The 23960-nt window shown below is 43.6% G+C and overlaps 2 protein-coding genes across 2 annotated transcripts in view; both read left to right on the top strand.

The window, feature by feature from the left end:
• Nucleotides 1–516: 516 nt before the first annotated feature.
• Nucleotides 517–11371, top strand: nxnl1 (nucleoredoxin like 1). Its single transcript, XM_055907004.1, has 5 exons — nucleotides 517–963; nucleotides 7114–7284; nucleotides 7801–7961; nucleotides 8463–8595; nucleotides 9821–11371. The coding sequence occupies exons 2-5, from the start codon at nucleotides 7120–7122 to the stop codon at nucleotides 10040–10042; spliced, it is 681 nt and encodes a 226-aa protein (XP_055762979.1). The 5' UTR covers nucleotides 517–963; nucleotides 7114–7119; the 3' UTR covers nucleotides 10043–11371.
• An 8266-nt stretch (nucleotides 11372–19637) lies between these two features.
• LOC129839984 (NACHT, LRR and PYD domains-containing protein 3-like) overlaps nucleotides 19638–23960 on the top strand; it is a 49515-nt gene continuing 45192 nt past the window's right edge. The window contains exon 1 of the mRNA XM_055907745.1: nucleotides 19638–23041. The gene's annotated coding sequence lies outside the window, so the exon portion shown is untranslated. The remainder of the gene's footprint in view (nucleotides 23042–23960) is intronic.

Below are 23960 nucleotides of genomic sequence, written 5' to 3'. Positions count from 1 at the left end.
CTTCTGGAGGTTAGTTAACACAGTGTCCAAAGAAGGGCCAGAAGTATGCAGAATGATGTATCTAGTTGTATCACAGTAGAATCTAGCTGCACCAAGAGCGTGCCAAGGGAAGGGTGGACCCCCCCCCCCCCCCCCCCCCTCTCATCTATGAGATTAGTCTGCAGGTATTTTCAGCCTGTGTTTCTTATTGGATTAACATCAACACACTTCATAGTAATCATTTAACACCACAGTCACACACACACACACACACACACACACACACACACACACACACACACACACACACACACACACACACACACACACACACACACACACACACACACACACACACACACACACACACACACAGAGTCTGGACACAGCACCACCACCCGTCACCCTCTCTCTCTCTCCTCTCTCTTTCTCTCTTCTCTCCTCTCATTCTGATATAATGTGATTAGTGTAGTTGATCCTCTGGGGTTTAGCTGAATTACCTCTCTCTGTCTCTCGCTCTCTCTCTCTTTCTACAATCTCTCTCTGTCTCTCTCTCTTTCTTCTATCTCTCTATGTCTCTCTTTCTGTCTCTCTCTCTCTTTCTTCTATATCTCCCTGTCTCCCACACAGGTGATATTCTCAGTGTCTGACTCACCCTACTCTTCTGACCCAGCTAATCTCCCACTCTAGGTGGAGGAGAGGGGAGGCGACAGGGAGAGAGACATGGGGACAGAGAGAGAGAGAGGGAAAACACTGGGAAGAGAGGCAGACGAATAAAGAATGAAGGAATAACGGAAAGAAGGGAGAGAGGGAGAGTGAGGGAGAGAGAGAGGGAGGGAAACAACAGAGGAACAGACAAGATAAAGAGAGATGAAGAATAATCGATAACGGGAACGGTTTTTGGACAACCTGCGAGAAAGAAAAGAAAGAGGAGGAGCATAAGGAGACGGAGAGAGAGAGAGGACTACAGACTACAGTCTGAAGGTGAACGCTCTGAGATATCTGCTAGATATCTGTTCCAGCTAGAGATAGTTTTAGTCCACCTATTATGCCATCGTTGACTTTAATGAGGAGGCCTGTTCTATAGATTATATTTCTAGGTTAGATATATTATGGGTGCTTACCAACTGTAGCTTCCAGGGCTAACTAGTTATCAACACAGCAATATTTACATTTTTATTTCACCTTTATTTAACCAGGTAAGCTAGTTGAGAACATGTTCTAATTTACAACGGCGACCTGGCCAAGATAAAGCAAAGCAGTGCGACACAAACAACAACACAGAGTTACACATGGAATAAACTTACAGTCAATAACACAATAGAAAAAAAGACAGTCTATATACAGTGTGTGCAAATGGCGTGAGGAGGTAAGGCAATAAATAGGCCATAGTAGCGAAGTAATTACAATTTAGCATATTAACACTGAAGTGATAGATGAGCAGATTATGATGACCAGATGACGGTGTGTAATTAGTGATACTGGTGTGCAAAAGAGCAGCAAAGTAAATAAAACAATATGGGGATGAGGTAGGTAGATTGGATGGGCTATTTACAGATGGTCTATGTACAGCTGCAGCGATCGGTTAGCTGCTCAGATAGCTGATGTTTAAAGTTAGTGAGGGAAATATAACTCTCCAACTTCAGCGATTTTTGCAATTCGTTCCAGTCGTTGGCTGCAGAGAACTGGAAGGAAAGGCGGCCAAAGCAGGTGTAGGCTTTGGAGATGACCAGTGAGATATACCTGCTGGAGCGCGTGCTACGGGTGGGTGTTGTTATCGTGACCAGTGAGCTGAGATAAGGCAGAGCTTTACCTAGCATAGACTTATAGATGACCTGGAGCCAGTGGGTCTGGCGACAAATATGCAGCGAGGGCCAGTCGACTAGAGCATACAGGTCGCAGTGGTGGATGGTATAAGGGGCTTTGGTAACAAAACGGATGGCACTGTGATAGACTGCATCCAGTTTGCTGAGTAGAGTATTGGAAGCTATTTTGTATATGACATCGCCGAAGTTGATGATCCGTAGGATAGTCAGTTTTACTAGGGTATGTTTGGCAGCGTGAGTGAAGGAGGCTTTGTTGCGAAATAGAGAACCGATTCTAGATTTGATTTTGGATTGGAGATGTTTAATATGAGTCTGGAAGAAGAGGGGGCACTATTTTTATGTTTGGAAAAATAACGTTCCCAAAGTAAACGGCCTATTTCTCAGGCCCAGATGCTAGAATATGCATATATAATTGACAGATTAGGATAGAAAACACTCTAAAGTTTCCAAAACTGTCAAAATATTGTCTGAGTATAACAGAACTGATTTCGCAGGTGAAAACCTGAGGAAATCCAAACAGGAAGTGCCTCTTATTTTGAAAAATCCCTGTTCCATTGCCTGCCTTTCCTCCATTTAAAGGGATAACAACCAGATTCCTTTCCCAATGGCTTCTACAGGGTGTGAACAGTCTTTAGACATAGTTTCAAGCTTTTATTCTGAAAAATGAGCAAGATTTTTCACATCGCGTCAGTGGACTGCCAGATGGCCTTCCATTAGTTCATGTGCGCCACAGTGATAGCTCGACATTTTCTTTCTCTGTAGTATTGAATAGTTTACCGTCCGGTTGAAATATTATCGATTATTTATGTTAAAAACAACCTGAGGATTGATTATAAAAAACGTTTGACATGTTTCTACGAACTTAACGGATACAATTTTGAATTTTTGTCTGCCCTTCATGACCTGCCTAAGGCTGTGGAATACTGAACATAACGCGCAAACCAAATGGAGGTTTTTGGATATAATATAATCTATAACGAACAAAAGGAACATTTAATGTGTAACTGGGAGTCTCGTGAGTGCAAACATCCGAAGATCATCAAAGGTAAGCGATTCATTTTATTGCTTCTGACTTTCCTGACCAAGCTACTTTGCTGCTAGGTGTTCATAATGTTTTGTCTACTGATCGATAAATTCACACAAACGCTTGGATTGCTTTCGCTGTTAAGCATATTTTCAAAATCTGACATGACAGGTGGATTATCAACAAGCTAAACTGTGTTTTGTTATATTGCACTTGTTATTTCATGAATATAAATATTTTTTGTAATATTTTGGGAATTTGGCGCTCTGCAATTCAGTGGTTGTTTATGAAAATGATCCCGCTAAAGGGATCGGTGCGCCAAGAGGTTATTAAAGTCTAACCAGACACCTAGGTATTTGTAGTTGTCCACATATTCCTGGTCAGAACCGTCCAGAGTAGTGATGCTAGTCGGGCGGGCGGGTGCTGGCAGCGAACGGTTGAAAAGCATGCATTTGGTTTTACTAGCGTTTAAGAGCAGTTGGAGGCCACGGAAGGAGTGTTGTATGGCATTGAAGCTCATTTGGAGGTTAGTTACCAGTTTTAGAAACTGTAGAGTGTTTTCTATCCAAATCTACCAATTATATGCATATCCTAGCTTCTGGGCCTGAGTAGCAGGCAGTTTACTTTGGGCACGCTTTTCATCCGGACGTCAAAATACCTCCCCCTATCCCAAAGAAATTAACACAGTGTCCAAAGAAGGGCCAGATGTATACAGAATGGTGTCATCTGCGTAGAGGTGGATCAGGGAATCAAGAGCGACATTGTTGATATATACAGAGAAAAGAGTCGGCCCGAGAATTGAACCCTGTGGTACCCCCATAGAGACTGCCAGAGGTCCGGACAACAGGCCCTCCGATTTGACACACTGAACTCTACCTGAGAAGTAGTTAGTGAACCAGGCGAGGGATCATTTGAGAAACCAAGGCTGTTGAGTCTGCCGATAAGAATACGGTGATTGACAGAGTCGAAAGCCTTGGCCAGGTCGATGAAGATGGCTGCACAGTATTGTCTTTTATCGATGGCGGTTATGATATCGTTTAGTGCCTTGAGCGTGGCTGAGCTGTTTTGCAGCTCTTTCAGAACATCTGCTATCTGGATTTGAGTGAAGGAGAAGCTGGGGAGGCTTAGGCAAGTAGCTGCGGGGGGTGCGGCGCTGTTGGCCGGGGTTGGGGTAGCCAGGAGGAAAGCATGGCCAGCCGTAGAGAAATGCGTTTTGAAATTTGAAATTATCATGGATTTATCGGTGGTGATCGTGTTACCTAGCCTCAGTGCAGTAGGTAGCTGGGAGGAGGTGCTCTTGTTCTCCATGGACTTTACAGTGTCCCAAAACGTTTTGGAGTCAGAGCTACAGGATTCAAATTTCTGTTTGAAAAAGCTAGCCTTTGCTTTCCTGACTGACTGCGTGTATTGGTTCCTGACTTCCCTGAATAGTTGCATATCGCGGGGACTATTCGATGCTATTGCAGTCCACCACAGGATGTTTTTGTGCTGGTCAAGGGCAGTCAGGTCTAGAGTGAACTATGGGCTATATCTGTCCTTAGTTCTACTTTTTTTGAAAGGGGCATGCTTATTTAAGATGGTGAGGAAATTACTTTTAAAGAACGACCAGGCATCCTCTACTGACGGGATGAAGTCAAAATCCTTCCAGGATACCCGGGCCAGGTTGCTTTATCTTGGCCAGGTCGCAATTGTAAATGAGAACGTGTTCTCAATTTGCCTACCTGGTTAAATAAAGGTTAAATAAAATAAATAAATAAATAAAAGGTCGATTAGAAAGGCCTGCTCGCAGAAGTGTTTTAGGGAGCGTTTTGACAGTGATGAGGGGTGGTCGTTTGACCGCGGATCTCTGAGATCCTGATTGAAAACAGCAGAGGTGTATTTGGAGGGCAAGTTGGTCAGGATAAAATCTATGAGGGTGCCCATGTTTACGGATTTAGGGTTGTACCTGGTTGGTTCCTTGATAATTTGTGTGAGATTGAGGGTGAGATTGATCTAGCTTAGATTGTAGGACTGCCGGGGTGTTAAGCATATCCCAGTTTAGGTCACCTAACAGAACGAACTCTGAAGATAGATGAGGGGCAATGAATTCACATATGGTGTCCAGGGCACAGCTGGGAGCTGAGGGGGAACAGGCGGAAACAGTGAGAGACTTATTTCTGGAGAGATTCATTTTTAAAATTAGAAGCTTCAACTGTTTGGGCATAGACCTGGAAAGTTTGTCAGAACATTGCAAGCTATCTCTGCAGTAGATTGCAACTCCTCCCCCTTCGGCAGTTATATCTAGATGGAAAATGTTGTAGTTGGGTATGGAAATCTCAGAATTGTTGGTAGCCTTCCTAAGCCAGGATTCAGACACGGCAAGGACATCAGGGAGTGTGCTAAAGCAATGAGTAAAACAAAGTTAGGGAGGAGGCATCTGATGTTAACATACATGAAACCAAGGCTTTTTCGATTACAGAAGTCAACAAATGAGAGTGCCTGGGGACACGCAGGGCCTGGGTTAACCTCCACATCACTCGAGGAACAGAGGAGGAGTAGGATGAGGGTACGGCTAAAGGCTATCAAAACTGGTAATCTAGTGCTTTGGGGACAGAGAATAAAAGGAGCAGATTTCTGGGCGTGGTGGAATAGATTCAGGGCATAATGTGCAGACATGGGTATGGTGGGGTGCGGGTACAGTGGAGGTAAGCCCAGGCACTGAGTGATGATAAGAGAGGTTGCATCTCTGGCCTCGCTGGTTATACTGGATGAGGTCACCGCATGTGTGGGAGGTGGGACAAAGGAGGTATCTGAGGCATGTAGAGTGGGACTAGGGGCTCCACAGTAAACTAAAACAATGATAACTATCCTAAACAACAGTATACAAGGCATATTGACATTTGAGAGAGACATAAAGCGAGGCATGAAGCAATCACAGGTGTTGATTGGGAGAGCTAGCTAAGACAACAACGGGTGAGACAACAAAAGCTAAGCAGCTAAAACAACAACAGGTAAAATGGCGATGAATGGGCAGAGAGGGTCGGTTAACTACACACAGGGCCTGATTTGGGGCTGACAGATAAACTAAAAAGTAAACAAAGTGGAGTACCGTGATAAATGAACAGTCCAGCAGGCATCAGCTATGTAGCCACGTGATCATAGGGTACAGTGAACAGCAATAGATGAAACAGGGAACCCGTGGGGTAGTCGTTACTACGCTAGCATGCGGGAGACACAGCGTTTAAAGTTAGCAGGCCGGGGTAAGGAGAAGTGTCTGCTCCGGCGTCCGGCAAAGGCCGGTTGAGGGCACAGCGGATGGAATTACGTCTGCGGACCAGTCGTGGTGGTACGGCGGGGCACCGTGTTGACAAAGGGTCCAGGCCAGATGGCGAAAGAGGTATTGTAGTTGTAGTAATTTTGTTTGCTACCCGTGTTGGGGTAGATTCCGGGAGGCATCGGCTGAGTAGCCGGGTGATCACAGAGTAGGCCGGGAGGTGGGCCTGGCTCAGGGCTAGCTTCGGGGATGGGTCACTCGGTAGCAGCTAGCTAGCTGTGATGATCAGGAGTAATGGTTCAGGGTTTACGGCAGGAATCTGGCGTTGTAGTTGAGAAAAACAGTCCGAGGCTGGCAGGTATTATCCAGGCGATAAAAAAACTGCTGGTGCCTGAGCAGAAGGTAAAGGCCGCTAGCAGTGGCTAACAATGACTAAATAGCTAGTAGCTAATTAGCTGGTTAGCTGCTGATAGAGGTTCTGGCTATAAAGTAAAAAAAATAGCGGATCCGTATCACATTGGGTGAGGCGGGTTCCCGGAATGTATATTACATTTAAAAATGGAAAAGAGATTGTAAAATAAATTTTAATATATACAAAAAAGACGAAAAATACAATAAGTAAACGAGAGGACAACAAACCACGTCTGCACTGCTACGCCGTCTTGAAAAAAGAAATATATATGTTTAGCTCATCTTAGCTGAGAGAGGCTGAGTCCTCAAATGGCATTCCCTATCTAGTGCACTACTTTTAACCAGGGCCCATGGCCCCCGATTCCCTATCTAGTGCACTACTTTTAACCAGGACCCATGGCCACCTATTCCCTATCTAGTGCACTACTTTTAACCAGGGCTCATGGCCACCTATTTCCTATCTAGTGCACTACTTTTAACCAGGACCCATGGCCACCTATTCCTAACTTCTCATGCAACTTCAATGGGGTGTACTGACGTGATTTCTCTCCCTCTCTCTTTCTCTCTCTCTCTCTCTCGTTCCTTCTCCTCTCTCTCCTCTCCTCTCCTCCCCCCAGTAGTAGATCATGGTAGATTTGTTCCTAGGTCATTCACTAGTATGTAACAACAGGGATCGTGTTGAGTACGATACGGAACGAGAAGTCATGCTTCGTCTCCAGAACCGGATCCTGCTCCTGTTCTTTGGTTCCGCAGACTGCCAACGGTGCCAGGAGTTCATCCCCACACTTAAGGTAAACACACACCACTCACAGGCTCCTAGGCACACACACACACACACACACACACACACACACACACACACACACACACACACACACACACACACACACACACACACACACACACACTCACACATTGACTCACTTGATAGCCAATAGTAGAGTAGGTCAAGTCTCTCTCTCTCTCTCTCTCTCTCTCTGTCTCTCTCTCTCTCTCTCTCTCTCTCTCTCTCTCTCTCTCTCTCTCTCTCCTCTCTCTCTCTCTCTCTCTCTCTCTCTCTCTCTCTCCTCTCTCTCTCTCTCTCTCTCTCTCTCTCTCTCTCTCTCTCTCTCTCTCTCTCTCTCTCTCTCTCTCTCTCTCTCTCTCTCTCTCTCTCTCTCTCTCTCTCTCTCTCTCTCTCTCTCTCTCTCTCTCTCTCTCTCTCTCTCTCTCTGTGTGCCAATTAAGGTATTATAAACATCTCACATCTCTCCTCCCTCCCTCTACACCCTTCCCCTTTCCTTCCCCAATCTACCCCCTCCACTTAGGACTTCTTCAAGCGTCTAACTGATGAGTTCTACGTGGAACGCTCCGCCCAGTTGGTCCTTCTGTACATCAGCCTGGACCAATCAGAGGAACAGCTGGAGCACTTCCTCAAAGAGCTGCCCAAGAAATGCCTGTTCCTAACCCACGATGACCCCTATCGCAGGTATGGGTGGATGGGGTTGGGTGGGGTTGATGGGGTTGGGTGGTGAGGAGAAATGCTTGTACCTACCCACGATGACCCCTATCGCAGGTATGGGTGGATGGGGTTGGGTGGGGAGGAGAAATGCCTGTTCCTAACCCACGATGACCCCTATCGCAGGTATGGGTGGATGGGGTTGGGTGGGGAGGAGAAATGCCTGTTCCTACCCCACGATGACCCCTATCGCAGGTATGGGTGGATGGGGTTGGGTGGGGTGGAGTGTTTGTCTATAGAGTGTGTGTGTATCTTGCACTGTGTGCGTGGGTGTATAGAGTGATTGTGTGTGTATGACAACTTGTCGGTGTCTGTCTGTCTGTCTGTCTGTCTGTCTGTCTGTCTGTCTGTCTGTCTGTGTATGTCTGTGTATGTCTGTGTATGTCTGTGTATGTATGTGTATATCTTACACTGTGTGTGGGTGTGTATATAACGTGTGTGTGTGTGTGTGTGTGTGTGTGTGTGTGTCAGAGAGCTGGAGTCTATGTTTGAGGTGGAGGATGTACCGAGGGTGGTGGTTCTGCGTCCAGACTGTTCTGTTCTATCTCCCAACGCTGTCTCTGAGATAAGCAGCCTCGGAACCGACTGCTTCCACAACTGGCAGGTCTCTGTGTGTGTGTGTGGGTGTGTGTGTGTGTGTGTGTGTAACGTGGGCGTTTAACGTGTGTGTACATATATGTAACGTGTGTGTATAACGTGCATTTGTGTGTATACAACATTGTGTGTGTGTGTTTATACAACATTGTTTGTGTGTGTATGACAATGTGTGTGTATAATATTGTGTGAGTGTGTATAAAGTGTGTGTATATAATATTGTGTGAGTGTAACGGAAACACCATGTAACGTCCTGACCAGAGTTCTTATGTGTTTTGCTTGTTTAGTGTTGGTCAGGACGTGAGCTGGGTGGGAATTCTATGTTGTGTGTCTAGTTTGTCTGTTTCTGTGTCCAGCCTAATATGGTTCTCAATCAGAGACAGCTGTCAATCGTTGTCCCTGATTGAGAATCATATATAGGAGGCTTGTTTTGTGTTGGGATTTTGTGGGTGATTGTTTCCTGTCTCTGTGTTTTGTCTGCACCAGATGGGCTGTCTCGGTTTTCACATTTGTTATTTTGTTACTTGTAGTAGTGTTACCGTTTATTCGTCTATTAAACATGTTGAACACTAGCCGCGCTGCATTTTGGTCCTCTCCTTCACCTATGGAAGAAAACCGTGACACACCAACATAAAGTGTCCTAATAGGACGTTGGGTCACCATGAGCCAGAACAGCTTCAATGGCATAGATCCTACAAGTGTCTGGGACTCTATTGGAGGGATGTGACACCATTATTCTACGAAAAATTCCATAATTTAGTGTTTTGTTGATGGGGGTGGAAAACGATGTCTCAGGTGCCACTCAATTGGGTTGACATCTGGTGACTCTACACACACACGCGCACGTGCGCTCACACACACACACATTTCTTAGCCACTTTTTCTCCTTTGAGACTTCTCTTTCCAAGTCACTGAGATCTCTTCTTCTAGCCATGGTAGCCAAAATAATGGGCAACTGGACATTTTTATACATGACCCTAAGCATGATGGGATGTCAGGAACCACAGCTGTGCGGAAGGAAGCGCTTTGTATCCCTCATTTACTGAAGTGTTTCCTTTATTTTGTATGTATGTATTTATATATATTATTTGTGTGTGTGTGTGTGTGTGTGTGTGTGTGTGTGTGTGTGTGTGTGTGTGTGTGTGTGTGTGTGTGTGTGTGTGTGTGTGTGTGTGTGTGTATTATGCGTGTGCGTGTGTGTATATAAGGTGTGTATAACAACGTGTGTCTGACAGGAATCAGCTGAGCTTATCGACAGGAACTTCATGCTGAACGAGGAGTTTGATGACAAAAAGATGCGGAGCGTCACCGACCCGATACGCCGCCTCAAATACAAGGTGAAGAAGAAGAAGAAGAAGAGGAGCTGGTGGGGGTGGGGGGGTGGTGGAGCCGGAGAGGACGAGGGAGAGGAGGAGGAGGACGAGGAGGAGGAGGAAAGAGGAGAGAAAGAAGGATGAGAAGCAGAATGGAGGAGAAGGAAGAGAAGGAGGTAGAGGAGGAGTAGGAGGATGATGAAGAGGAGGTAGAGGGTGGTCCTGGGGTTGAGATGTGTATAATATTGTGCGTTTGTATATAACGTGTGTATATAAAGGGGAAGAGGAAGAATGAGAAAAGAAGTTGGGAATCCACTCCTCTTAAGCACAGGCCAATCATGTGAATTATCTCCAATGACTGGTTGGTTCTGTCAAGACAGACCTCTTGATTGGTTGATTGTCGCTTCTGTTAATGACTGGATTGCTGATGCTGCCAAGACAATTGTTGTGTCCCAAGTGGCACCCTATTCCCTTCATAGTGCACTATTTATGATCAGGGCCCATAGAGCTCTGGTCAAAAGTAGTGCACTATGTAGGAATGTAGTGTGACATTCGGGACTCTACCCAAAAATGGGTTGTAGTGATATAAAGCTTTTCATTAGGCCTCAAAACACTGATGCTAATGCTAATGCTAACTAATGATTAACAATCACTGAATAATATGAACTGCTGCTAACTAGCCATTAGCAATGCCAATTGCAAACTCCCTCAAAACTGGAGATATCTGTGGCACTGTAGAGCGAGAGAGAGCACAAGGTGCCCCTGTGTAATGGTCATGCTGTTTAGCTTCTTGTTATGCCACCCCTGTCAGGTGGATGGATTATCTTGGCAAATGAGAAATACTCACTAACACGAACATAAACAAATTTGTGCATATTTTTGTTGAGAAATACGATTATTGTGCATATGGAACATTTCTGGGATTTTTTGTTGTTGCATGAAACATGGGACCAAAACTTTGCATGTTGCGTTTATATTTTTGTTCAGTGGCAATGGTTGATGATAACTGATGCTATTTGATGCTAACTAGTGATTAGCAATGACTGGATAATATGAACTGATGCTATTTGATGTTAACTAACCATTAGCAATAGGTGGCCAATATGACCTTAATTAATAATTGACGCTAACTATGGATTGGAAATCGTTGAATAATATGAACTGATGCTAACCAGAAATTAGCAATGGCTGTATAATATAAAATGTTGCTAATATCAGTGGTTGGATAATATTGGCACTAATTACTGTCCATAGTGTTGTGGTGTGACGGTGCCAGAACAGAAGACTGCTTCTGTAGGTCACCTCAATGCTTTACACTGAGCATTAACAACTGATTGTTATGTACATTTGTATTGTGTATATAATTTATGTTGATATATTCATATTAAAACAGATATCAACGCTACATTGTCAGTAAAGGACTTGGTTCTTCATCATTCATCTGGATGATGATGATGATGACTATGTTGTTGTTATGATGATGTAATAAATTTGGCAGAAGCCTAGTTAGGTCTCTCTCTCTCTTTCACTTTCTCTCTCTCGCTGTCTCTCGCACTCCGCCCTTCTTTGTCTTTTGCACAAACCCAGCCAGTTGTGCTTTTCCTTTTTTTACAAACGTGTTGCTGACACAGTCACGTAGCTACTTCCTGTTCTCTCAGTAACAGTACGGCAGAGAGAGAGGAAGTACGACTAAAACCACAACTCTTGAGAAAAGCTATCCCTAACTTCACCAGAAAGTAAGGAATTTACTTCAATTAACAGTTCAGGTTCATAATTGTTCAGATGATATGATAAATAAGGAAGTCAAATGCACTCAATGATTAAATCACAGGATGAATAGGATGCCTATAGGCCCCAGGCCTACCAGAAGGGTGTCCCTTGACCCCTCAGCCCCAGGCCTACCAGAAGAGTGTCCCCTGACCCCTCAGCCCCAGGCCTACCAGAAGAGTGTCCCCTGACCCCTCAGCCCCAGGCCTACCAGAAGGGTGTCCCCTGACCCCTCAGCCCCAGGCCTACCAGAAGGGTGTCCCCTGACCCCTCAGCCCCAGGCCTACCAGAAGGGTGTCCCCTGACCCCTCAGCCCCAGGCCTACCAGAAGGGTGTCCCCTGACCCCTCAGCCCCAGGCCTACCAGAAGGGTGTCCCCTGACCCCTCAGCCCCAGGCCTACCAGAAGGGTGTCCCCTGACCCCTCAGCCCCAGGCCTACCAGAAGGGTGTCCCCTGACCCCTCAGCCCCAGGCCTACCAGAAGGGTAGGGTTAGGGTTAGGGTTAGGGTTAGGGTTAGACAGTTTTATTGAGATGTGGGTGCAGCAGTGTACGGAAACGGTATGTATTGTGGGGTCAACGAAATAATGCCATGAAGGACTGCAGGTAATATCCGGCTCATGGTTGGTTGTGAAATGCCAGAACAATCTCCTGTCAGAATGTTCCAGTGGCCAGAAATCCCAGGGTGGAGAGGACTTGGGTTTGCACTGGGATGGCATTGGTGCATTTCGTCTCCCTTTCTAATACTGGAAAGAGTTGGTTGCAGAGATACAATAAAATACGCCTTGGAAAACTAAATCTACTAATAAGCCAAGAGTCGCTCTCAGCAAAAGAATCTGCACGCTCATTGAAAACACGCTCCCTGCGTAATGCAGCTTGTGCCAGATCCTCCAGAAATGCAAGATTTGTCATTTTGGACAAGTCATAACGCCTCAGTGTTGCCTTTTATACTATTTAACTGGTTTAACTAAATTGCCTCCAATCTTACATTCCACTCTCTTTCTAAATGACTTTATTATTCAATTAGGCTTAAATGCTTTCATGTTTATGAATTCGATAGCACCCTGAGAGAACTATTAGTAGCTTAAGTGTCTATAAAAGAAAAACATTACTAAACTATTATTGTATTAACTTTTTTCTTCATAGTTGATGATTTGGTCCAGTATGTCAATCCTTTCTCCATTTGGTGGATGGTATTTCATTAGCAGATTTGACTTTTCTACCACAAGGTGCTGTGGGTACGCAGGTCAGAGGTGTGCTTAAATTTACACACATTCTCAAGTATAAGTACAAATTGATAAATCCCACACTTTGCTTAGAAATGATGGCACGCAGCATGGTTTACCAACATTTCTGTTCATACGCAACATTGATAAATGAGTGCCTAGGCTCTATAATAGCCTGCCATTGCTGTGTGTCAACATTTTGTTTTATTTTATCTTTATTTAAATAGGCTAGTCAGTTAAGAAGAAATTCTTATTTTACAATGACGGCCTACCGGGGAACAGTAGGCTCAGGGGCAGGGGCAGAACAACAGAGTTTTATCTTGTCAGCTCGGGGATTCAAGCCACCTACCTTTCGGTTACTGGCCCAACGCTCTAACCACTAGGCTACCTGCTGCCCCCTAAATAACTGGCTGTGGTACTGATAAAGTTGCAGTCACACATTCTAGACCCAATTTTCTACCATTTGGTGTAATGTCATGTCCCAGATATTTAACTGATTCAGAGACAAGCTGCAGCTTTTTCTTTGAGACTTTGGCCATTTTCAGCAAGAAAGCCTAGCAGAGTTCGCATGCTTGTTTGGTTTCAGAACACAGTAACAGGTCGTTGACATACTGTATTAACGTACTCCCAGCGGGGGGTATGAAACACTCTAAATTTTGCACCAAAGTAGCAGAAAACACCTCCGTCAAGTCCATGTAATCTTATGGGCAAACGGTCCAGCGCTTGTTCAGAAAAGTAAAAAGCGAACCAGAACTGTGATTGTGGTGCAACGGGACTGCTAGAATTGAGCATCTGTCAGATTTAACACCTGAACACCATTTAGCCGATGCCGGCACGGCAGATAGTGCTGTGGTTTGGCACAACAGGAGCCCTGAACATGAACAGCATCATTAACTGGTCTAAGATCTTGAACAAAAGCCAATCACCCGAGGCTTTCCGGACGGGAAGAATGGGGGTGTTGCAGGAAGAGTCTGGACAAGGCACAATTGCTCCTCTTTCTACCAATGAAGCATGAACAGGGGTAATCCCCCTCACTGCCTCCTGACTCAGAGGATACTGGGCCCGGCTGGGTCTGTGTGTGTGCTCTTAGGTGTGACAGTCAGCGGTTTCACCCTCCTCTTTCGCCCAATGTCATACTTATCTTTAGCCCACAGAGAGTCTTGGAGACCAGCCAACAAGGGTGACTCAGTCTCCACGGAAACCATCTGTTTAGTTGGTTTTGCATTATCTAAGCCATGCACACATTGTTGAACAGGCGCAGCCCACACAGAGTATATGTGCCAGGGGTGAATTTAGATCCATCCACTCTAACTGTTAGGACTTCCACCGAAGTCGGTTCCTCTCCTTGTTCGGGCAGCGTTCGGCGGTCGGCGTCACCGGTCTTCTAGCTATCGTAAATGTTTTTGTACATTTTCCATTTGTTTTGTCTTGTATTCCCACACACCTGGTTCTCATTTCCCTCATTGCGTGTTGTGTATTTAACCCTCTGTTCCCTCCATGTCTTTGTGTGGTTTGTTGTAAGTGCTTGTGCACATGGTTACGGGTGCGCGTCGGGTTTTGTACCCATGTTGGTTTATTCTTGATGCCGTTGGTTTTGAATTTAAACTGCTCCGGCTATTACCGAGTTCTGCTCTCCTGCGTTTGACTTCACTGCCACCAGTTACTCACCCCTTACACTAACTTCCCAGTCAGTAACCTGCAAGACAGACTTCAACCAGACACCGGTGTCCTTCCAGGCAACATCATCTGTCTTAGCTATTGAAAAACTGAGGTATCGTTTCGATTAAGAGATCAAGTCTGTACCTTGGTTATCTTTACACTAACAGCACAACATTGGGGCCCACTATACATGTCACTGCGCAGTAAGCTTTTCTTGGATTGCGGTTTCTTTCAGCCAATTTTATCCGTATTACAAATCTCTCTTCAATGGTGAAAAATGGGCGGTGCAATGTAAGTCAGTCTGGCATAAAACTGACTGTTTGTTAATAACAAATGCGAGCAATTAAGAAGGGGATGGGATCACAGTGTGATCCATCAATAACCTGCATGTCCCACGCATAGTACCAAACACTTGTTGGGTTAGTGTTAGACAGCATCATGCGATGACATGTCTCCTGAGGCTGTAAAACAGTGAGGACTTTTTCTTTACAAAGAATATTAATTCCCAATTTACGGAGAAGATCTCTTCCTGCCACATTTACAGGACAACATGCAAAAGAAATGAACTGATGTTTTATGCATGTGTCATCAACTTTAACAGGTAGGGGGATTGGGAGCAACTCTTTCATAGTCACTCCCCAGGATCCCACAGTGCTGACTGATTCATTTGACATGCGAGGTTTGGGATTTAGATTTTATGTCTAGTAAAAAGTTGACAGAATTTGACAAGAAGACGAACCATTGGTTCCTCACGGAGGCTAGAAAAAATCTTTAGGTGCTGTCCTACGGTGTCAACTGTCTCAACCTCGTGTCAGTTGGTGTGTGGGTTGTAAAGGGTCATTTACGGTGGTGGTTACGTTCTCCAGTTACCTGCCCCTCGCCCTGCCACGCCCCCAATCCGTTCTTGCAGTTTTTTTGCAAAATGTCAACTCTTTCCACAATTATAACAGAGAGGGACGTATTTCTGCCAGACGCCACATCCACCTTTGGCTCTACCTCCTCCATGCCCTCCTTGACCATGAGCGGAATTGACCTTGGACTGTGAGTTACTTCTGCCCCTGAGACAATGCCAATTGTGCAGCCTGGAGTTTCACACTCTCCTTCTTCATTGTCTGTTTGGTCTTGGAGACAGCTGTTGTCTCTCAGCATGTTTACAGTATTCAACAACGGTTTGGATGGTGGTGGTTTCCCAGCCAAAACAGGTCGTCTTAACCTGCTTATCCAGGCCCGGACGTAGTCCATTCATCAGGGCAGCCTTCAGGAGGCTGTTGTAGTCAGGCCCGGACGTAGTCCATTCATCAGGGCAGCCTTCAGGAGGCTGTTGTAGTCGTCAGTGCCTGGTCTGATGCTACTGTGTTTAACTTAACCTGCTTATCCAGGCCCGGACGTAGTCCATTCATCAGGGCAGCCTTCAGGAGGCTGTTGTAGTCAGGCCCGGACGTAGTCCATTCATCAGGGCAGCCTTCAGGAGGCTGTTGTAGTCGTCAGTGCCTGGTCTGATGCTACTGTGTTTAACTTAACCTGCTTATCCAGGCCCGGACGTAGTCCATTCATCAGGGCAGCCTTCAGGAGGCTGTTGTAGTCAGGCCCGGACGTAGTCCATTCATCAGGGCAGCCTTCAGGAGGCTGTTGTAGTCGTCAGTGCCTGGTCTGATGCTACTGTGTTTAACTTAACCTGCTTATCCAGGCCCGGACGTAGTCCATTCATCAGGGCAGCCTTCAGGAGGCTGTTGTAGTCGTCAGTGCCTGGTCTGATGCTACTGTGTTTAACTTAACCTGCTTATCCAGGCCCGGACGTAGTCCATTCATCAGGGCAGCCTTCAGGAGTCTGTTGTAGTCGTCAGTGCCTGGTCTGATGCCACTGTGTTTACGGAAACAGTTCTCAAGTCTGTGCCTGTAATCTTCCAATGACCTTCCAATTGGCCTTTCGTATGCAGCTATGGACAGCTTCCCAATCAGTCATACAGTAGGTGGGTAATGTTCTTTAACCTGTCTAGGATCAGCGTGGCGCTAGCGGCACACCCCCCCCCCCCCCACTGAAAAACCAGTGCCGCGAAATTCAAAAAAAATATTTTTTTTAAATATTTAACTTTCACACATTAAAGTCCAATACAGCTAATGAAAGACACAGATCTCGTGAATCCAGTCAACATGTCCGATTTTTAAAATGTTTTACAGGGAAGACACAATATGTAAAGATGTACATCTATTACCTAAAAACACATTAGCATAATCCACCATCTTTTATTTGTCCACCAACACCAGTAGCCATCACCAATTTGGCTAAACTAAGATATTTATAGCCCCTAACCAACAAAAAAACTCATTAGATGACAGTCTGATAACATATTTATGGTATGGGATAGGTTTTGTTAGAAAAAAGTGCATATTTCAGGTAGATGGCATAGGTTACAATTGCACCCACCGTCACAAATGGAATAGAAAAACTACTTAGAGCAACGTGTTTACCTACTTACTAATCATCAAACATTTCGTAAAAATACACAGCATACACGAATCGAAAGACACAGATCCTGTGAATACAGACAATATTTCAGATTTTCTAAGTGTCTTACAGCGAAAACACAATAAATCGTTATATTAGCATAGCACATAGCACATAGCAGCCCAGCATTGATTCTAGCCAAAGTGAGCGATAAAAGTCAACATCGCCAAAAGATATTAATTTTTTCACTAACCTTCTCAGAATTCTTCCGATGACACTCCTGTAACATCACATTACAACATGCATATACAGTTTGATCGAAAATGTTTATATTTAGCCACCAAAATCATGGTTAGACAATGTGAAATGTAGACAAGCTGGTCAGAAAATGTCCTTGCGCCACTTAGACAGTGATCTACTCTTATACATAAATACTCATAAACGTGACTAAAAAATATAGGGTGGACAGGGATTGATAGACAATTTAATTCTTAATACAATTGCGGAATTACATTTTTTAATTTATCCTTACTTTTCAATACAGTTTGCGCCAAGCGAAGCTACGTCAAAAAACATGGCGTCCTAAGCCACTAAAATGTTTTGACAGAAACACGATTTATCATAATAAAAATGTCCTACCTTGAGCTGTTCTTCCATCAGTATCTTGGGCAAAGGATCCTTTCTTGGGAGGAATCGTCTTTTGGTGGAAAGCTGTCCTCTTGCCATGTGGAAATGCCAACTGCGTTCGGGATGAACTGAAAGCGTGCCCACCTATTCACAGCGTTAAAGAAATAAATGTCCCAAAATCGCACTAAACGGATATAAATTGCTATAAAACGCTTTAAATTAACTACCTTATGATGTTTTTAACTCCTATAACGAGTGAAAAGATGACCGGAGAAATATAACAGGCTAAACTAACGCTTGGAACAGGAGAGGGTCGGTGTCCTCCACGCGCGTGACGCACCAAGAAAAGACTTGCTAGCTACAGGGTTTTTTGATTTATAGGGCCTGTGAACGCGCAATCGACCCCATTGGAATCGTCATCACGTAAAGGCATCCAGGGGAAGACGTAAGAAGTGTCCGTACAGTCATAGCAATATCAGTGCCCTTTTAACTGACTTCAGAACAGTGGCCAACATTTCTGAAATCTGAATCCATGTCAGGGAAATTGCTGTAGAATGGGCTCTGTTCCACTTAGAGACAAAATTTCAACTCCTATAGAAACTATAGACTGTTTTCTATCCAATAATAATAATAATATGCATATTGTACGATCAAGGATTTTGTGGGAAGCCGTTTCAAAAATTACCCAATTAGCATAAATAGTCTAAACAGCGCCCCCATCCCCAACAGGTTAATAGGGTCACACAGAGAGGTCAGTTGAGTCTGATAGGCTCTATCCTCACCCCAGAGGTGGTTCTCGTCGAATCCTCCTGCCACGTCAGTCCATCGCAGTCTCATCTGGCAGATGTGGGCTGACCTCAGACCTTCTTTTACCATTATTTCTTTAACTTTCCTATCAGAACATGCTGCTTCTCCTTCCCATTTCCTGAAATTATCCCAATCTTTCCTACTTGGTTTCTTGGTCTCAAAATCCTGTAACTTCTTTCTACATTCTGTTGGCTACACTTAATGTACTTTTCAAGGTGAAATCTGCTACCTTGTGCCAGAACGGTACCTGTTCCAGAATGTCCTGCCCCACTTATCCACCAATACCTTCACCGGTCTGACAAGGTTCTCCCTTGCTGCTCTTGGCTCCCATTGTGAAACTCCATCTCTACACACTCTCAGAGACAAAGAAAAACAAACAGTATTTGGTTAGGAATGTCTTCCTTTCTTATAATTCAAACAGAGTTTATTCTTTATTTTTTTCTCCATCAAAATATATATCTATACATTTTTACATTTTCTATGTAATTAAAAAATGTGTACCCATATGGAAGTTCCTCCTATGCAAATGTAGTACCTCAGGATCTTATCTTGGAAAACCTTTCATCGTGCATTTACATCTGACGATTGCAAACCATAGCATATCAATTCATATTAATTTAGTACTTTGCCCAATAATGCGCATTTACCCAGGAATACCTCTGTTATAAAACAGGGTATTCTCCACACACAGTAGAGCCCTCCTTGTCACTAAGACAACGCCTTCTTCACACACAGTAAATTCTCCTCTACACACAGTAGAATCCTCCTTGTCACTAAGACAACGCCTTCTTCACACATACTAAATTCTCCTCTACACACAGTAGAGCCTTCCTTGTCATTAACACAACGCCTTCTTCACACACAGTAAATTCTCCTCTACACACAGTAGAGCCCTCCTTGTCATTAACACAACGCCTTCTTCACACACAGTAAATTCTCCTCTACACACAGTAGAGTCTTCTGTCACTAAGATAAGATCTATATTTTAATGTGCACTTTAATTGTCCTTTAAAACCTGTTGAGGATAGATGGCGCTATTTTCAGTTTGGGGAAAAATCGTGCCCAATTTAAACGGCCTCGTACTCTATTCCTGCTCGTACAATATGCATATTATTATTACTATTGGATAGAAAACACTCTCAAGTTTCTAAAACCGTTTGAATTATATCTGTGAGTAAAACAGAACTCATTTTTCAGCAAACTTCCTGTCAGAAAATGACAAATCTGAAATCGAGGCTCTGTTCCAGGGCCTCCCTATCATTTTGCTTGACATTTATGACTATACATGCACTTCATACGCCTTCCACTAGATGTCAATAGGCTGTGAGAGGTGAAATGGGGTTTCTAGGTATTTCTATGGTCAAAAGAGAGAGCTTGGAATGACATGACCCCCGAATTCCTTTGTTCAGGAAGCGCATAAAGGTCATCAGTATTGGCTTCTGAAAAGCATTCGCTATAGACGTCTAATATCTCCGGCTTTGCTTTTATTTGATAAATGTGATAATATCATCGTAAAGTATGTTTTTTCAATATAGTTTTATCCGATTATTGAAATTTTTCCGGGAGTTTAGGCGTGTTGCGTTCTTTGCGTTTGGTGACGATGGACAGCTTAGCGCCACTTGGCTAGTTTTGCTTGCTCATTCGAGAGGGAAAAAGGCCATTCTAAAACCAAACAATGATTGTTCTGGACAAAGGACCCCTTGTACAACATTCTGATGGAAGATCATCAAAAGCAGGACCCATTTATGATGTTATTTCATATATCTGTCGAACATGTTTACTTTTAGTTTGCGCCCAGATTTTGGGCGCTCTTTCGCTATAACGTAAGCTGCATGTCGTAATGAAGTTATTTTTAGAATTCTAACACGGCGATTGCATTAAGAACTAGGGTATCTATCATTTCCTATACAACATGTATTTTTTAGTAAAGTTTATGAATAGTTATTTGGTCAGAATAGGTGAGTGTCAGAAATATATCCGGACATTCTGGGAAAAAGATGCTACGTTTTCACAATGTATAACCACGGATTTCAGCTCTAAATATGCAAATTTTCTAACAAACCATATATGTATTGTGTAATATGATGTTATAGGACTGTCATCTGATGAAGTTTATGAAGGTTAATAAAAAAATGTATATCTTTTGCTGGTTTATTCGCTATCGCTAACGTGCCTATTGCTATCGCTAACGTGCCTTGAATGAATGAATGCGGTTGTGTGGTAGGCTATTGTAGTAAGCTAATATAATGCTATATTGTGTTTTCGCTGCAAAACACTTAAAAAATCGGAAATATTGGCTGGATTCACAAGATGTTTGTCTTTCATTTGCTGTACACCATGCATTTTTCAGAAATGTTTTATGATGAGTATTTAGGTATTTCACGTTGGTCTCTGTAATTACTCTGGCTGCTTCGGTGCTATTTCTGATGGTAGCTGTGATGGTAGCTGCAATGTAAAACTGGTTTATACCTCAAATATGCAAATTTTTCGAACAAAACATAGATTTATCGTATAACATGTTATAAGACTGTCATCTGATGAAGTTGTTTCTTGGTTAGTTTGGTTGGTTCTTGGTTAGTTTGGTTGGTTATGTGCAAGCTACCTGTGCTGTGAAAAATGTCTGTGCTTTTTTGTAATTGGTGGTGAGCTAACATAAATGTACGTGGTGTTTTCGCTGTAAAACTTTAAAAATCGGACATGTTGACTGGATTCACAAGATGTGTATCTTTCATTTGCTGTATTGGACTTGTTAATGTGTGAAAGTTAAATATTTCAAAAAAATATTTTTTGAATTTCGCGCTTTGCCTTTTCAGTGGAATGTGGGAGGTGTTCCGCTAGCGGAACCCCGGTGCTAGACAGGTTAAAAAAGTCAGTCTCACCCTTCATTTTATTGTTCGGGATGGCGTATCCGTCCACTAATGCTCCCTGACGGGTCCAAGGTGAGTCCCTTCTGCTCCACCCAGGCGGAGTGTGGGTCCCTGAGCCACGTCTAATGCAGCCCCTGTGTGCAGTTAACCTCGGTGTTACCGGCAACGATCAGCAAACGGAGTTTGCCATCCTCGTCACCAACAATTGTCGTGGAAATTCTAACCAAAAAGAAGAGACTGTAGATTCTTCAAACAACAATTTTATTCTAAGAAATGCAATTCTGGAGCAGTTAGCAATCACTCAATGGTGCAGAGTTAAAGAGCCCAACGAACAAGAGTTACGTCTCAGCTTTTATAGCAATGTACAAACTCTTTGTTCTACGTGACATTTAGCAGATGTGTGAGAACCTGGTGGGAACATTGTGTGCAAAAAAGTGATAACACCAGTTTTGTTACTCCTTTCTTCTGATATCTAGGCACTGCTGCTCAAGCTAGCTTCTGTTCTCTTCACATCAGGGACACAGCTGTGTCCTTGACGCGTCTTTCTTTTCCCCAACGCAGTTAAGCCAAAACCACGGCCCGTTATTCAGAGGGGCGTTCTACAAAACTTTGAGCGTTCTCCAAGTCTCCAAGTCCGGAAGTGAATATCACGGAGTGCGAAATTTCAGTCACTGATTAATAACATTTTCCCTTGTATTTCAAGATTGAAAAATATAATAACATAATGTCGTGGACTGAGCTAGCCATTAACGTCCCTTAACACTCAAAGACAGATTCAATGGCTGTAGAATAGCGTATTCGACTGAATGATTATAATAAATATTTGAGAAATTCTGAATAATAAGCATATGCTTTTACCTGATAATAGACTACTTGTCACGCCCTGAACTTAGAGAGCTGTTTTATTTCTCTATTTGGTTAGGTCAGGGTGTGATGTGGGGTGGGCATTCTATGTTTTGTTTTCTATGTTTCTTTATTTCTATGTTTTGGCCGGGTATGGTTCTCAATCAGGGACAGCTGTCTATCGTTGTCTCTGATTGGGGATCATACTTAGGTAGCCCTTTTTCCCTCCTTTCAGTGTGGGTAGTTGACTTTGTTAGAGGCATTATAGCCTATGTTAAGCTTCACGGTCGTTTCTTTGTTTCAATAAATAAAAGGAATATGTACGCTCACCACGCTGCACTTTGGTCCACTTCTTACGACGCCCGTGACACTACTAATGATAATATGACAACTTCAAATACCGAGCTAGTGACATTAAGTAGCCTAGGTTAACTTAGCTGACCTTCAATTGAGGGAATTCAACAGAGTTCTCTGTGACATTTTTACATCTCATTCAAACTCTAAAATTAAATACATGGGCAAATGTTACCAAATATGATAATAACAGGCATGCATTACGGTAGGCAGCTAATTGTTAAATGACACTTTCCATCCTTACCTTGGAAGGTCACTGGATCTGCGCTGATCGACAGTGAGTGTGACAACGCTAGCTAGCCAATGGGAGCCTAGTAGAACGCCCCTCTGAATAATGATGTGTGGTTTTGGCTTAACTGCGTTGGGGGAAAAGTAAGACGCGTCCTTGACAGATACCAAAAGAACAGGATGTACAAAGAGGCTTTTCCTTTTTTCACAAATGTGTTGCTGACACAGTCACGTAGCTACTTCCTGTTCTCTCAGTAACAGCATGGCAGAGATGAAACCACAACTCTGAGAAAAACTAACCTTACTAACTTCACCAGAAGGGTAAGAAACTTACTTCAATAAACAGTTCAGTTTAATAATAGGTTCAGATGATATGATAAAAGAGGACATCAAATGCACTCAATGATTAAATCACCAGAGGAATAGGAGGCCTAAAGGGGAGGAAAATGTAGAGAAGAAGAGAGGAATATGGATGAGTGAGAAAGGAGGTAAAAGAGGAGAGAAAGAAGAGGCGTAATTTAAAATTCATCCTATTCACTAACCCCCAAACCTGTTTTGTTTGTTGACAAATGTATTATTTCCTTATTTATAGCCATTTTTGTCAGAATATCTTGCTTTGTCCTTCTTCAAGTTTGTTGCATTGTTACTCACACATAAAATAGCAAAAAAATAAAATATATATAAACTTTTTTTACACAGATCTGTGCTCTTTTGCACCACAAAAATGGTGCCCCTAGTCACTTTCTGTTTCTGCAGTAAAATCAAAAGTCAAAGTCATGTCATTGCATGAAGTCACTTCACAGCAACATTGTGAACGTTATGAACAGTTTTGCACCTGGAAAATGTCACCCATAATTGCTAGGATTCAGTCTTTGGTTGTACTAGGTGAAGAGTTACATTCATCTGTCAGGAGCCATTGGGAAGTCCCTCCCCTCTGACCTTCTCCTCCAATGGGTTTTGAGAAGGAGACGAGGAGAGGACACAAGGGCGTTACCAATTGAGATTCTCCCATGTAGTCAGGTTGTGTCACGAGACACAAAGTCTGATATGGAGGGAAATCGCCCTCCAGTGGTAGAATGACTGTGGCTCTCCTCTCTAGACAGCATCCTCCCATCTGGATGTGTAGTGATATGTATGTGATTGGGTAGTAGGATTCCGGCACAGTATATCTGCCGTAGTGCGTCTGTGAATGTGTTTCTGTCATCTGACCTGTAGAGGGCGCTCTATCTCTGATTTCATT

This window comes from Salvelinus fontinalis, chromosome 40, assembly GCF_029448725.1.
Source record: "Salvelinus fontinalis isolate EN_2023a chromosome 40, ASM2944872v1, whole genome shotgun sequence".
Lineage (NCBI taxonomy): Eukaryota > Metazoa > Chordata > Actinopteri > Salmoniformes > Salmonidae > Salvelinus > Salvelinus fontinalis.
Note: the sequence above shows the minus strand (reverse complement) of the source record. Positions and strands in the feature narration are given on the sequence as shown.

What these genes read in the sequence shown, in the direction of transcription:
- nxnl1 (XM_055907004.1), top strand. Translation starts at nt 7,120, where the DNA reads ATGGTAGATTTGTTCCTAGGTCATTCACTAGTATGTAACAACAGGGAT. An exon ending in CACGATGACCCCTATCGCAG is followed by an intron (nt 7,962 to 8,462) that starts GTATGGGTGGAT and finishes TGTGTGTGTCAG; the next exon opens with AGAGCTGGAGTCTATGTTTG. An exon ending in ACTGCTTCCACAACTGGCAG is followed by an intron (nt 8,596 to 9,820) that starts GTCTCTGTGTGT and finishes TGTGTCTGACAG; the next exon opens with GAATCAGCTGAGCTTATCGA.